Source organism: Penicillium longicatenatum, assembly GCF_028827895.1.
Source record: "Penicillium longicatenatum strain IBT 33135 chromosome Unknown contig_4_segment0_segment0, whole genome shotgun sequence".
Taxonomy (NCBI): Eukaryota; Fungi; Ascomycota; class Eurotiomycetes; order Eurotiales; family Aspergillaceae; genus Penicillium; species Penicillium longicatenatum.
This window is the reverse complement of record NW_026643122.1, coordinates 1,537,044-1,549,582: the sequence shown is the minus strand read 5'-3', so window position 1 is coordinate 1,549,582 and position 12,539 is coordinate 1,537,044. Positions and strand designations below refer to the sequence as shown.

The 12,539-nt window shown below is 45.1% G+C and overlaps 4 protein-coding genes across 4 annotated transcripts; 1 reads left to right on the top strand and 3 right to left on the bottom strand.

Moving 5' to 3' along the window:
* Positions 1-292: 292 nt before the first annotated feature.
* Positions 293-782, bottom strand: N7484_007399 (reverse transcriptase; the record flags this gene model as incomplete). The annotated part of the gene is made up of 2 exons (XM_057117786.1): positions 293-488; positions 517-782. 2 exons carry the CDS (start codon positions 780-782, stop codon positions 293-295), a joined length of 462 nt encoding a protein of 153 aa, XP_056970821.1.
* A 579-nt stretch (positions 783-1,361) lies between these two features.
* N7484_007398 (uncharacterized protein) lies at positions 1,362-2,853 on the bottom strand (the record flags this gene model as incomplete). Its single annotated transcript, XM_057117785.1, has 3 exons — positions 1,362-2,105; positions 2,177-2,533; positions 2,608-2,853. 3 exons carry the CDS (start codon positions 2,851-2,853, stop codon positions 1,362-1,364), a joined length of 1,347 nt encoding a protein of 448 aa, XP_056970820.1.
* Positions 2,854-4,127: 1,274 nt separating this feature from the next.
* Positions 4,128-5,300, bottom strand: N7484_007397 (serine hydrolase domain-containing protein; the record flags this gene model as incomplete). The annotated part of the gene is made up of 1 exon (XM_057117784.1): positions 4,128-5,300. One exon carries the CDS (start codon positions 5,298-5,300, stop codon positions 4,128-4,130), a length of 1,173 nt encoding a protein of 390 aa, XP_056970819.1.
* A 2,256-nt stretch (positions 5,301-7,556) lies between these two features.
* N7484_007396 (uncharacterized protein) lies at positions 7,557-10,501 on the top strand (the record flags this gene model as incomplete). The annotated part of the gene is made up of 13 exons (XM_057117783.1): positions 7,557-8,070; positions 8,127-8,179; positions 8,228-8,700; positions 8,760-8,815; positions 8,868-9,082; positions 9,129-9,274; positions 9,340-9,709; positions 9,761-9,833; positions 9,882-9,940; positions 9,992-10,001; positions 10,052-10,258; positions 10,310-10,419; positions 10,469-10,501. 13 exons carry the CDS (start codon positions 7,557-7,559, stop codon positions 10,499-10,501), a joined length of 2,319 nt encoding a protein of 772 aa, XP_056970818.1.
* Positions 10,502-12,539: the final 2,038 nt, after the last annotated feature.

The following is a 12,539-nucleotide window of genomic DNA, read 5'->3' as shown; positions in this document are numbered from 1 at the left end:
TGTCAAACGAGAAACATGTTGGCCTCTAATTGGAATGGAAACCAACTTCTGATTAACCGAACCAAAAGTATCAACACCAGCTCGAAAGTAGTTGCTGAATTCTATAACATCTTAGCGGTCTATATTTGAGTAATATAGCTTCATTCTTGATACTCGTGTTTGAGGCATTCCAATATCCCACGAGTGCAGGGTGGTGTAGATCATTATTGTTGTCGTATATTGAGCTTACCTCGCGCTGGGCGCCAATGAACTAGAAATTGGTCTCAACGCTTTGGCAATGGTATAGTTGTCTCTATTCGGCTTTTTGAGCGGTATAATCTTCGCATGTCTCCACTGCTTCGGCAATGTGCCTTCTTCCAGCGACGCTTGGAATATCTCCAAGACCCTGTGCTTGACCACGGGCCATGTCATCTTCCACACTATCGCCGGTAGACCGTCTTCGCCCGGGGCTTTCCAAGACTTTGCGTCCAACAGCTGCCGTTCCACCTCTTCCATAGTAACGACCGGCATCTTTACCTGCGCTCTTTGTGGCCTAATTCCTTCATCGTCAATGTTGTCCGGCAGGGGCGCGAAGAATTGGTCAGAGGTTCTTCTGCTTGCTCCTTATGATCGGTGGTAATAGTTCCGTCCACCCTCAGAAGCTGCGGAACCTTCCCGAACGCTGCATCATCTCCCGACAATTCAGGTACCTCGCGCTTTCCAAATATTATTGTTGTCCGCCAGAAATATGTTCCAGTGCTTCTTCTTTTGTTTCCGTATTGTTTTCCCGCACTTGCGGCCATGTTCTCCAGGCGTGGCACCTTTCGCCCTGCTCGTCACTCTGATCGGGAGTGGTTTCTCCAATATGTGTACTGTATATCTGGCAGAGCTGTGTTAGGTCTGCCGTCCACCAACGCTTCGCGTGTGGCGACGGTTTGGCTCTCGGCGTCAAGGCATGCAACGCCTGCGACACCGCAGACATAAGTCGGTCGGTTTTCAGCTGCACCGTGCCTCCCGACGGAGTGGTGGCTAGAGTGCTCGCAATTCTGACATCAACCTCTTTCCATAGCGCGCTTTCTAGCAAAAGTCGTTCCGGATGCTGTGGAGCCAGCCACGGTGCATTTATTTTCCAAAAGGTGATCCTCGCCGATCGACTTCTCTCAAATCTTGCGGTAATAAATTTGATTGATACATTTCCCGTACTCCTCATTTTTCCGTCCGATCCAGGCTCTCCACAATATATAGAACTCAAATATGCGAGGCGACTTTGCTAAAAGTCATTTTAGATACTGTAGGAAGAAACCGGCTAGTGCTTATAGCTCATATATAAAGTAATCCAGAATGTTGCTTGTTTTGCTTTCATCCAGCTCTTTGATTCCCATTCATTGATAAACTTCTACCAAATCAGCCACCTCGTAAAGTCCCATCTCAAACTTTCCACAGTCTACCTGCTGCTTAATCTTCCGATATAATGCCTTCAAAGCCTCGCGATCTTCGTCATCGCAATGTGGCCAATCCTCCTTCTTTGATGTCCACTTTGGTGAAACAGTTTGAGAGGGCCCTATACCGCCATCAAACGCCATGTACCGTTCTTGCATCAATGCCGGCATAAGTTCTAGCTCTTTCTCAAAAGGTATCTCATACCCCAAATTCCCTGAATTCCATGCTTCACTGTGACCAATTGCAAAACGACGGAGGTGTGGAAGGCCTGTCTCAAATGAGGCAAAGTAATCATTCCATCGGCGTGAATAATCGTAGTGCCAGGAAGTGCTCCGGCGCTCACTAGCTTGATATTTCATTTTGGATTTCGGTAGCGGACATTTGTCAAGCTGCGACTCGCGATCTAGGATTCTCACTCGGAATAAAATCGGACAATCGTCAAGGTAAAGTTCTTGGAGTGTTGACGAGTGCGATAGAATCCAATCGAGTTGTTGGTCTTCGAAAAAGGAGAAATTGCCCAGAGAAAGCGACTGCAAATTTGGGCAGTGGATCCCTTCGAGGCTGAGTTTGGGGTAGAATCCCCAGTAAAGGTTGGAATACAGAGACAGCTTCCGAAGTGATCCCATGGTGGGTTTCAGCCAGACTGACGGCAGGATACGTGCGTGGAATTCTAGCACTTCATCTTTCTGTCAGATATTTCCCCAAATTAGCACGAACAACTATACATAAGCCTGAACAGACTGGAGTAGGTACGCACTTCGATTTCATCTTCAGGACACGCAGGTACAAACTCATGCATAACGTTCAGTCTTAGCGAACTGAGCTTGCTCAGTATTTGCTGGAAATCATTGCTTAATGGTGTTATGTTATGCTGATTCTGAATCCCCAGTTCTTTCAAGGGTTGCTTTAAAGACACCAGCACCGTACCCAGCCATTTTATGATGGTTGCTCGGTCACCAACTGACTGGGAGGGTGCATGGCCAAAATCATCCTCGAACGAGCAGTTTTGGTCGAAGCGCAGCACGACGCTTTCGAGATTCGGGAATTTCGGAAGCATAGGTAGGAGCTCTTTCCATTTGAAAGGTAACTCAAGTTCTTCGTCATCTCCGTCTTGCTGATGTACTACATATTAGCCAACCTTTGAATATACGACAACATTGTTCCATCTCAGTTCGACATTTCACTTACAGAGTCGACCTCGACAGTATTGAAGCGGATCTTGCGCACATGTTCTTTTAACTGCGGATGGGCTACGATTGACTCGAAAGCCTCACAGCTTTTATCGTCGGTGTACAGTGAGAGCGTGGAGAACAGATTCTTGGTTGCAAAGGCGGATAGCATGTGGTTTGTTAGTCTTAGGGCTTTGAGGGTTTTCGTGTCCGAGAGAGATGTGATGATTGCAAGCAGCTCCGCGGGGAAATTGAATGATGCCATGTTCTTGGTTGCAGTAAATTATCAGAAAAGGGCGTGTCAATCTTCTTATAAAAGTTCGATCCCGACATACTAGTCCCAATATGATTTCGTTGGCGCTGTTTTCTAGGCATCCTTAGGCAGAAGGGTGGCGGGAGTTAGCTTGTATGTTTTGATTTGATTATCTGGGAGGCTGGCGATTTTTTTAGAGTTGGCGACCCATCGCGTCCCCATTGGCCAACTCTCCTATAAGACTTCCAAGGTTTGGTGCCTGATATATCTGGCCTCCATGATCTGATCACTAAGCCAGAGGCCGTGCTTAGATCTACCTAGTGAGTTAAAGCGGCGAGGGGGGTGAGCACTAATCTAGAAAAGGCAGCCAAGAATCGTCAAAGGGAATCTAGTATATAGGCTGCGGTTCAAACATTGTTTGCCTTTTCCTTCCATGAGTCTTAATTGGATTTATTCTTGCACATACGACCATAGGGTGTGGAGAACAGGGCTTCCCGTCCGCTCAGCCGTACTTAAGCCACACGCCGGTTAGTTAGTAGTATGGTGGGTGACCACATGCGAATCCTAACTGTTGTATGTTTTTTTTTTATATACTTTAGATTCGTTGAGGACAGTCCCCTTGCTGCCCTGTCCTTCAGTCCTTCACCTGGGTTGGGACCGGGTACATGTAGCAGACCCAGTGTATATTTAGCAGAATCAAGGTACAATTAGCAAAATCAGGATACAAATAGCAATTCTTAAAAGTAACGATAGACGTTAAACTTGGTAAGACATCCAAAAGTACCATTATTTCGAATTACTAGGTTATTTATTTCTCATGAAATCTCCTCATTTTGGCCCCCTCGCCCCCAATGTATAGTGGCATCAAGTTTGCTAAATGGCCCCTAAATTTCCATGCATGTTGTTCGCGGGACCCGCCTTCCCCCCTGGCCGGGTGTACTTAAGCTTTCTAGGAAAAAGGCTGGTATGTAGTGTATGATTTGAATGAAGCGCAATCTGTCTAACAGATCCCAAAACCTTTTTGCCTTCCATTTTGAGTACATGGGGGTTGCTTGGTCTACTCTAATGGTCGCAGCTTACTGCTTCAATCATTTTCAATATAGAATATGTAGCCACGGTTTTGATGATTGAACCCTTTTGAAAAATACCTGCTGCCTCAGGTATAAAGACGAAAAGGTACATCAGAAGTATTGCTAGGAGGTATTGGCAGGAGGTAAAAGTGGAGCTAATTAGCAGGTGGGCCCTTCGGCCACTTTTCCTCCGCGACCCCTTTCCCCGCCCCAAATCTACAATGAAAAATTGTTGTACTTTTCGTAGGCCTTGTAGATCTCGGGAAAATAGACATCAAAGCGAGAATTTCCAACCACCCGAAATTCCATCTTGTTCATGATGTATGATATAGTCATTCTCCGGCGGCGATCCATGACAACGGCAGATCCACCATAACCACCCCAGAAGCAAATTCCATCCTCTTCAGGAATATAAGGCAACACACCGTCGGCAGCAGGCAGTGAAAGGCCAAGGGCGAAGCGCGAGTTCGTCATGATGTTTGGATCAGCCGATCTGATTTGTTCTTTTAACATCTCATCAATGGTGTGGGGACTAAGATACTGTCTGTCATTGACGGTACCATCAAGAGCAACAATAGAACCGACAGATGCTAGGGCTCGTGCATTAGAGAACCCCCCCATAGCCCCATTCTGAGACTTTCGGAATATAGGGTTGTTGGGAGTTGAAGCATCCATCAAAGATCCTATGAGAGACCGAAGTAGGATACTAGTGGCAGGATCAAGGCCCTCTGCAGAAGGAATAGCATCCGGTGGGAATGGGATAGTATCAGCGGTCCTAGCTTCATCTTTCTCAGAGACACCGAGCTGGAAGTCAGCCCCTAAAGGTGTAGTGACCTCCTCGGTGATGAACTGGGCTAGGGACTTTCCTGTGATACGATGGACAATCGTACCCACCAGAAGACCATAGTTGGTGTATTGGTATGCGCTCTGCGATCCTGGAGTAAACCAAGGAGCTTGTTCAGCAAGCCGCTGAGCTGCCTTTTGTTCATCTTGCATTTCCTGAATAGTAATTCCCCCATCAAAGGCAACAACTCCAGAGGTATGGCTTAGGATATGGGAGACCTTAACATTCTCTTTGCCGTTTGCTGCGAATTCAGGCCAATATTTCGCCACTGGCTCATTCACATCCAAAAGACCCCGATCAACAAGAATGTGAGCGGCCAGGATAGTGAGAATCTTGGTGGAGGACCAAATTCCAGTGATAGTGTCTTTTTCCCATTGCTTGCTCGAGCTTGCATCTGCATAGCCACCCCAGAGATCTACGACATTTTTGCCGTCGATATTGATACAAAGGGAAGCACCCGCTTCACCACCATCAGAAATCTTTTGCTGCAAAAGGTCTCGCACGGAGTTGAAAGCAGGATGACAGGAACCGTGCAACTCAGCCATGGCGTAGCAGTTGTTTCAGGTGTGGGGTTGAAAGAAAGAGTAAAAGTTGACTGTGGAATATATGAGCAATGGAGAGGACTGAGAGAACGAAGTTACATTTATTGACAAATTTAATGGGGGCTGGGTTTTAATTACAGTGTCAAACCAGGGTACATCTTTTCTTTTATTTCCAACGTTGCTGCCCGCACTGATTCAGAATTAAGGTTCTTTCTACATGACGTCGGGATCCATGTGATGCGTCGTCAATCTTTCAATTGTAATCTTTTCGAGATTTCCTGAGTTTTTTGATGTAATTGGGCCAGAAACCACGACAATTTCCTTGAAATACAATACTAGGGCATGTGGATGTACCTGGTTTAACAACTCCAAGCCACCCGAGATTCACTGATCAACGTTACTAGCCCCGGAGGCTTCGTGTGTGCTATACAGAGTACAGCACATTCATCATCTACAGTCTAACGACGAGAAGATTTCAGCGGCGCTAGCAGTATCCGTCGCTATGCTGTACATAAATATGCCTTGTTGAGACCCACTGGTTGGTCTACACAGAATCTATATCCATCCGGCCTAGCCGTAGAAAACAGCCCCCACGCGGACAAAGCGCCCCCTTTTTTCTTCGCCCCCATGTTGAGGGAGAACAGAGGATACCGTACTATCAAAGCATGGAGTTACATATTGGCTCATAGGGCCCATACCCTGCCCGATTCGTACCTACCTTTTTGAATTGAACCAAGGTATAAGTTAAATCTTATTTCGATTCTAGTAAGATCTATCATGGAATCCTACTAGTGACTTAATAAGTCCACGATTTCTTCTGTGTAATTCGACGTTATATCATATTCAATAGGTACATTGTTTTTAATCACAGACTCACAGTATAGGCTGAGCGCTAGTCAAAGAGGGAGAGAAAAAGAAAAAGAACAACTATAGTAGATTTTCTCAGAACTTGCAACGGCTTTTTCCCTACACAGGCTGATGTTCAGGTAAATAATGTCGAGGTGGGTGAAGAGGTGCCCGGGTTGCCCTGAAGTGGGCTAAATAGAGCGGCGAGCCGCCCACACACCGCATCGGAGGCGCTAGGTGACCATCGACATAGGACGACTGTTGTCTGTATGTAGTTTCCTTTCGGGAAAAAATATTTGTTTAATCCATTCGTTGGAAATTTTTAATAGGCTTGCAGAGAAAACTCTTCAACTAAACCTTGGCTCAGTATCCATAACCACATATCGGGCCCGGTTGATAATAGGTCAAAAAATGCAGACCACATAGGCCTAGAGCGTCGAAAGTGAACGACTGCAGCATCAATATTCGCAAACCAAGCTGAGTAGCATCCATCATAGGTTGCACATAATGTGACATTAAAGCTACCATATCTGGCGGTGTTCAATAAGCTCTTCATCATCATAGCCAAATTTGTCCCACAAATATTTTTTGAACTCTTCAGATACAGCAATTACGCTCATTAAGTTGTGATATCGTAAGTGTTCTACCTTGAATTGGGCCAGAAGTGTCGCTGTTTGGAACGTGTTTCTGATCTCTTCCCCGTTCAATTCATGCTGATCTATATCCTCAATGCAATATTCCGACTCTCCAATAGACGCCAGCCTTGGACAAAATTGGCGCCGGCGCTCTCATTTCCGAGATGTCAGGTAATGAACAACAAGCTGCGCGCGTGACTTGAAGGCCTCGTCAAATGTTCCATTCGGTTTGACATTAGCACCAAGATCCCATAGTAGAACTAAATCACCCGCAGGAATACAGAGACAAGCGCATTATGCTGTAGATCCTAGTGGGTCCTTTCTTTCAAAAATATCAGCTTCATCTAGAAGTGTCACACATCGCCACAGGTAGAATGTTAGGGTAATGGAGTGGTCATTTGTTCCAAGATCTGTTTTCTAAGGAAATTCACGTCCTGCAAAGATACTTCATTGCCCCTGCTAATTTCTCCCAGAAACATAGTCTAAGAAGCACAGTCCGTTGATCTCAAGCATTGTGTTCTTGGCCCTGTCGCCCAAGAGGTGCATGATTTGATTTTGGCCCCTCTCTCCCTTTCTGAATATCCCTGCAGAATCCCTGCTAATCCATGGATTACGAAAGTAATTCAATCAAACTAACACTAATTTGGCTTAGATAATTCATAACCAGACAGAATCCCCTCTTTCCAGACAATCACGACTGGCTTTCCCCTCATCTTAATCAAGTATTCAAAATTTCTCTCGATACCTGCTCGGTTGATTATCGTTGAAGTCCAGAGAAATGGAACAAACAAAGGAGCAAATGCCACCACCAGCTGGGAAGAGCCACCGTTCATCCCCAGCTGAAGGAGAAACTGTTGTTCCTAAAGGTCTGCCGTCGTCTCCTTTCACTTTCAGGCCTCCAAATAAACTCAATCTTCCACCAAAAATACCACCTACTGGCGTTCTTCCTTCACACCACGAGTCCCCTGGAACAACTGCTCCTTCCAAAGTGTCTCCATCATTCTCCGGAGGCGGTCGAGTATTTTATTTTCCTGGTATCCCGGAAGAGGAATACCCTGAATCGCCGTTCTTCTCACCAGAATTTCAAATTGGCCTAATTAACGCCATGCAAATCGCTAAGCAATCGGCGACTATACTTTCCCAACTAATTTCACGGCAGAACTCTGCTAGGAGCGTAGAAAGAGGTCCAGAGATAATGGCTGATCTCAAAAAGAGACTGGGACGAGCAAGCGATCTTCGAAATCAACCTCCAACTGCTAAGACAATCGCGTTTCTAGGGAACTCCGGGGAAGGTAAGGGCATTCAAAAAGTAAGATTTCTTGAAGAATATATTGACTGACATCATCAGGCAAAAGCAGTGTCATAAACTCATTGCTCGATTTTCCGAATATTGCAACAATAGTGAGTTTCTCTCAAAAGGCGTGCAGCCTTTGGCTTATTAGGAGATAGGGAAACATGGGTGCAGCTTGTACCTCGATTGTCACTGAGTACAGGCAAAAGAAACCAGATCAGACGCAGTGCATCCAAATCGAAGTTGAGTATCTCTCCGATTCGGCTATCAAAGAACATATCAAAGAGCTTTTGTGGAGCTTCCGCCGCGTTCTTCTTCCTGATATTGCAAGTGGTTCGGGAAATGTGGCCGACATTACAAGGTACCGAACTGAGTCAAGTCAGGCGTGGTCTTCTCTAGAGACTGCATTTAGCCATGAGAAGAATTTCAACCGGGAATTTCTTGAAGATATATCTGATGGGGCATTTTCACGAATAGCAAATCAATTGCTTCAATGGACAGCGACCATTCCTTGGCCGCAAGGAGCACTGAATGGCAAATGGGCAACATATGCGAAATCTGCCGAAGAGTGCTTCGAAAAGACCAGACCTTTCATGCGGGATAGACTATGGCCTTTCACTAAGATCATTCGGTAAGCTATCAAACCTACCAATAGGATAGGCTTGCTAATATTGCCGATAATAATTATAGGGTCTGTATTGATGCCCCAATTCTGAATATGGGCTTGGTAATTGTCGATCTACCTGGTAAGAGAGAATATTATCTAGCATTAAAGCTTTGGGGTTAACAGTGACCTAGGTCTGCTAGATGTGAATCTTGCACGTGTCAGGGCGACGCAAGAATATATTTCCCGATGTGACCATATCTTCCTAGTTGCCAATATCTCTCGAGCAATTACTGATCAGTCATTGAAATCGTCCTTGTATGCCGCCATGAATCACCACGCGCCCCAAGGTCTGGAAGTTTCAGCGCGCAAAGAATCACAGATTGCAGTTATTTGCACCAATGCAGAGGTCCGTACCATCTCTATATTCCCGCCTCGTCACTGACACAGAGCAGTCCAACATCAACGGCCTCCTCAGTCAATTGCTTCATAATTCGGACAGCAAACTGCCATTAGCCACTCAGATCATCGAACTGGATGAAAAAATAAAGACAGCCAGGCAAAACTTCAACCGAGAATTAAAAAAGGAACTCAAGCGCCAGTAGGTTCATCCCGCGAGATATGTGTTGGTGTAACTCATTCGAAACTGATCTCATTTGCTAACAGAAAGGAAATACTCCTCATCGAATCGCGGAACCAGCATGTCAAGAATGGATTACAGATCGCATATTCAGAGACATTCAAGGAAGCGACGTTGAATGTCTTCTGCGTATCAAATACATGGTATGAGAAGTACAGGCAAAAAGAGAAGTCTGGGACTACTCTCAAGCTGGTGACTACAAGCGGCATTCCCGAACTGAGGAAGTTCTGCTACCTTCTATGCGCAAAGTCCAGATTTGACGAAGATAAGCATTTCATTCGGCATACATTGTCCAGCATCATCACCTCAATAGGTGCATATGCTAAGCCTGAATCATTCGCGCCGGCCAAGAACCCAACAAACAATCTTGGGAAGGTGGAGGACATAAGACGTTCAGTATGGAACTAAAATACTCATCTTTTGCGGGCTTCTTCTTACTCGATACAGGTCTTAAGCGAATTTGTTGCGGCTGAGAAGCAATTTTTGGCATTATTCAAAGATCTCATACTTGGCCTTTTTGGTAGGTTTCCAACGCATGTATTTGTCACTCTGCTCATCTTGCCAACAGAAAATCGATATCAACACTGGCAAGAGGCTGCAATTGAGAAGGGGCGGGAATGGAAGAAAGTAAGCATCCGGCGAACCGAATTCCCCTAAAATCGGCTAATAATCTGATAGTGGGACCTGCGTAAGAGAGTCACATGAATATTTGTTACTTGGGCTTACACCTGACGCTAGCACAATACAAAACATGGTGCCACAAGAATGGCAAAGCCCGAACCCTTGGTGGACAACTAATAGACTGGAACAGCGAGCTTATTTGGAAGATGCGGATGGAGCTTGACCTGCAGTGGGATTTGTTCGAAGAGGAGATACCACTTATGTTTGAGAAGCTTGGAAGTTCGACCTTAAAATGGCTTCAATGCTTAAAAGTTCACTTGGAAGGTGAGTATAGTCGGGCGTAACAATTTATAAAATTAATTGACCTGTTTTCAGAACATGGATTTTCATCTACGATGGTGCGCAGTATCGACCACCGAGCAGAAGCTGTCAAGAACGGTCTTGAGAAGTTAAAACAATACCTTGAATCAAAAGTCAGGTACGGTGTATGTCACTGGGCTCTGTGGTATAAGAATGCAGGTTAATTATACTTAGGGGAATACGCGCCAAAGCTTCCGGGTCAAATGAGTCGTCATACATTCTACGAGAAATGATTACTGTATACCGAGAAGCGGCATCGTACCAAGGTGAGTATGAATACCTACACAACTGCCATGATATTCCAGTCCGAGACTCCCCGAGAAAAGAAAGACTAAGTCATGTTAGGTTCATGCTTGGACAGCCCCCTGCAGAATCTGGTACAGCGCCGAATCAAGAATAAAACGCTTTTCCCCAACATCTCTCGGGATATTTCGCGCGACATGAATCTTGCTATCCGAGGTGTTTTTGGTGAAATGTCAAAAAGCATAGAGAATGATTTCTCTCACATTAAGGGCGACATTCACTCTGTCATGACTCAGATAGAGGTATGGAGTGGCGACGAAGAGTACAAGAAGATAGAGGAAAGGCAGTATATGAAGCAACTGAGTCCAAAGCTTCATAAATTGCAGAAGAATCATGAAGTTGTTCTGAGACAAATTTCGCATTTTTGATGGGATTCCTGCCTGGGGCGGGGTTGATACAGCTGCCGGGCTTAGGCGAAGTGTTAAATCTGACTATCCACGAGTATATGCTGTTGTCAGATTTCCTTATCAGATGATACCATGAGCTATGGCTCCACACCCCTCCAGCTAGCTTTTTCATATTTTGAGTATTCTCTTATCTCTTGTATAGCTTTTTTGGACTGCTTTCCACGATTTCTCTTTCTTTACTGCGTCAATAATTGTATCCGTAGCTCTGCGCGGCTTGATATGAGTCAACTTGTGGCGGATATTGCGTTGATTTTCAAACTGAACCGTAGAAAGGCGAGGGATAGAATTGTGTGGTCAGCGAACGAGTTAGAATAAATCTTAGCAAGGGGAGACCTAATGAGCTACGGAAGAGCACATGGCTATACTGTAGAGGGGCAGTTAGCTCAATTTGCACTGATCTAGTTTTGGAAAGATATTTTATGAACCTTCATGGACAAGATCTTATGTTTTTTTTTATGCTTTGATATGAGCATGGATAAGATCTGGCAGCAGTGTGTTTGTTCATTCGGAGGTATAGGAAGAGGAAAAATCAACCAATGACGATAAAGAGCTTGCCCGAGATCATTGCAGCGCCAGTGGGAACAAGATTTCTTTGTCTAACGAAGATAACCTTGGTCAATAGTGGCATATTAATAAGGATATTATTAATCAAGGCCGATGAGCAGCATTGAGCAACTTTCGCCTAGATTAGAGCAGTAGAGATGGTAAACTCTTGGAGGTGACACCGTGCTGGTATGTGGACCCACAACGGAAAACGCAAATCTCTCGAGGCATTTCGAATGATTGTTGTCCCTGGAAGCACTCCATCGGTGTTTCATCAGAAGTCAGATCAGACTATTGTTTCTAGCTGTAGTATTCTCTATGAGCGACACAAGCCGCGAATAGCAAGGTCGGTCAAGCTCACGGTTCTGGGAATGTTCATCGATGAGCTGACAGAATCTACGCTTCTCCTCTAACCTTAATTCACGTTCACTTCGTCCTTGGTCCACTGAGAATCAGAGAGCTTCCGTCTTACGATTTTATAGCTCCGGCCGTGCTTTCTCCGTATTCCGTGGGTTCAGGAAATGCATTACTTTATTGCAAGTTCTCAGAGGTGGCGGTTTATAAGTTGCTATGGGGTTCCTTCTCTATACTAAAGAACTCTTTCGAGATCATCCGCAAAGAGAATCTTCAAAGCTCTAGCCGCTTTTGTGTGAAGGATCATGTCTATGCGCTGTATGATTTACTTCATCTAAAAGCCAGTACATACGACCATAGGGTGTGGAGAACAGGGCTTCCCGTCCGCTCAGCCGTACTTAAGCCACACGCCGGTTAGTTAGTAGTATGGTGGGTGACCACATGCGAATCCTAACTGTTGTATGTTTTTGATTTTTTTTTTTTTTTTTTTTTTTGTGCCTCAGTAAGTGACTAGGAAGTTGACAAAGCAGACAAGACAGCAAGTAAGCAAGGCAAGTAGCGCTGTAAGAAACCAGGGCATACCCCATCAAAATCAGATGGGAATTTAGAGTCTCAGGCATAAAGACAATTCTGTCATA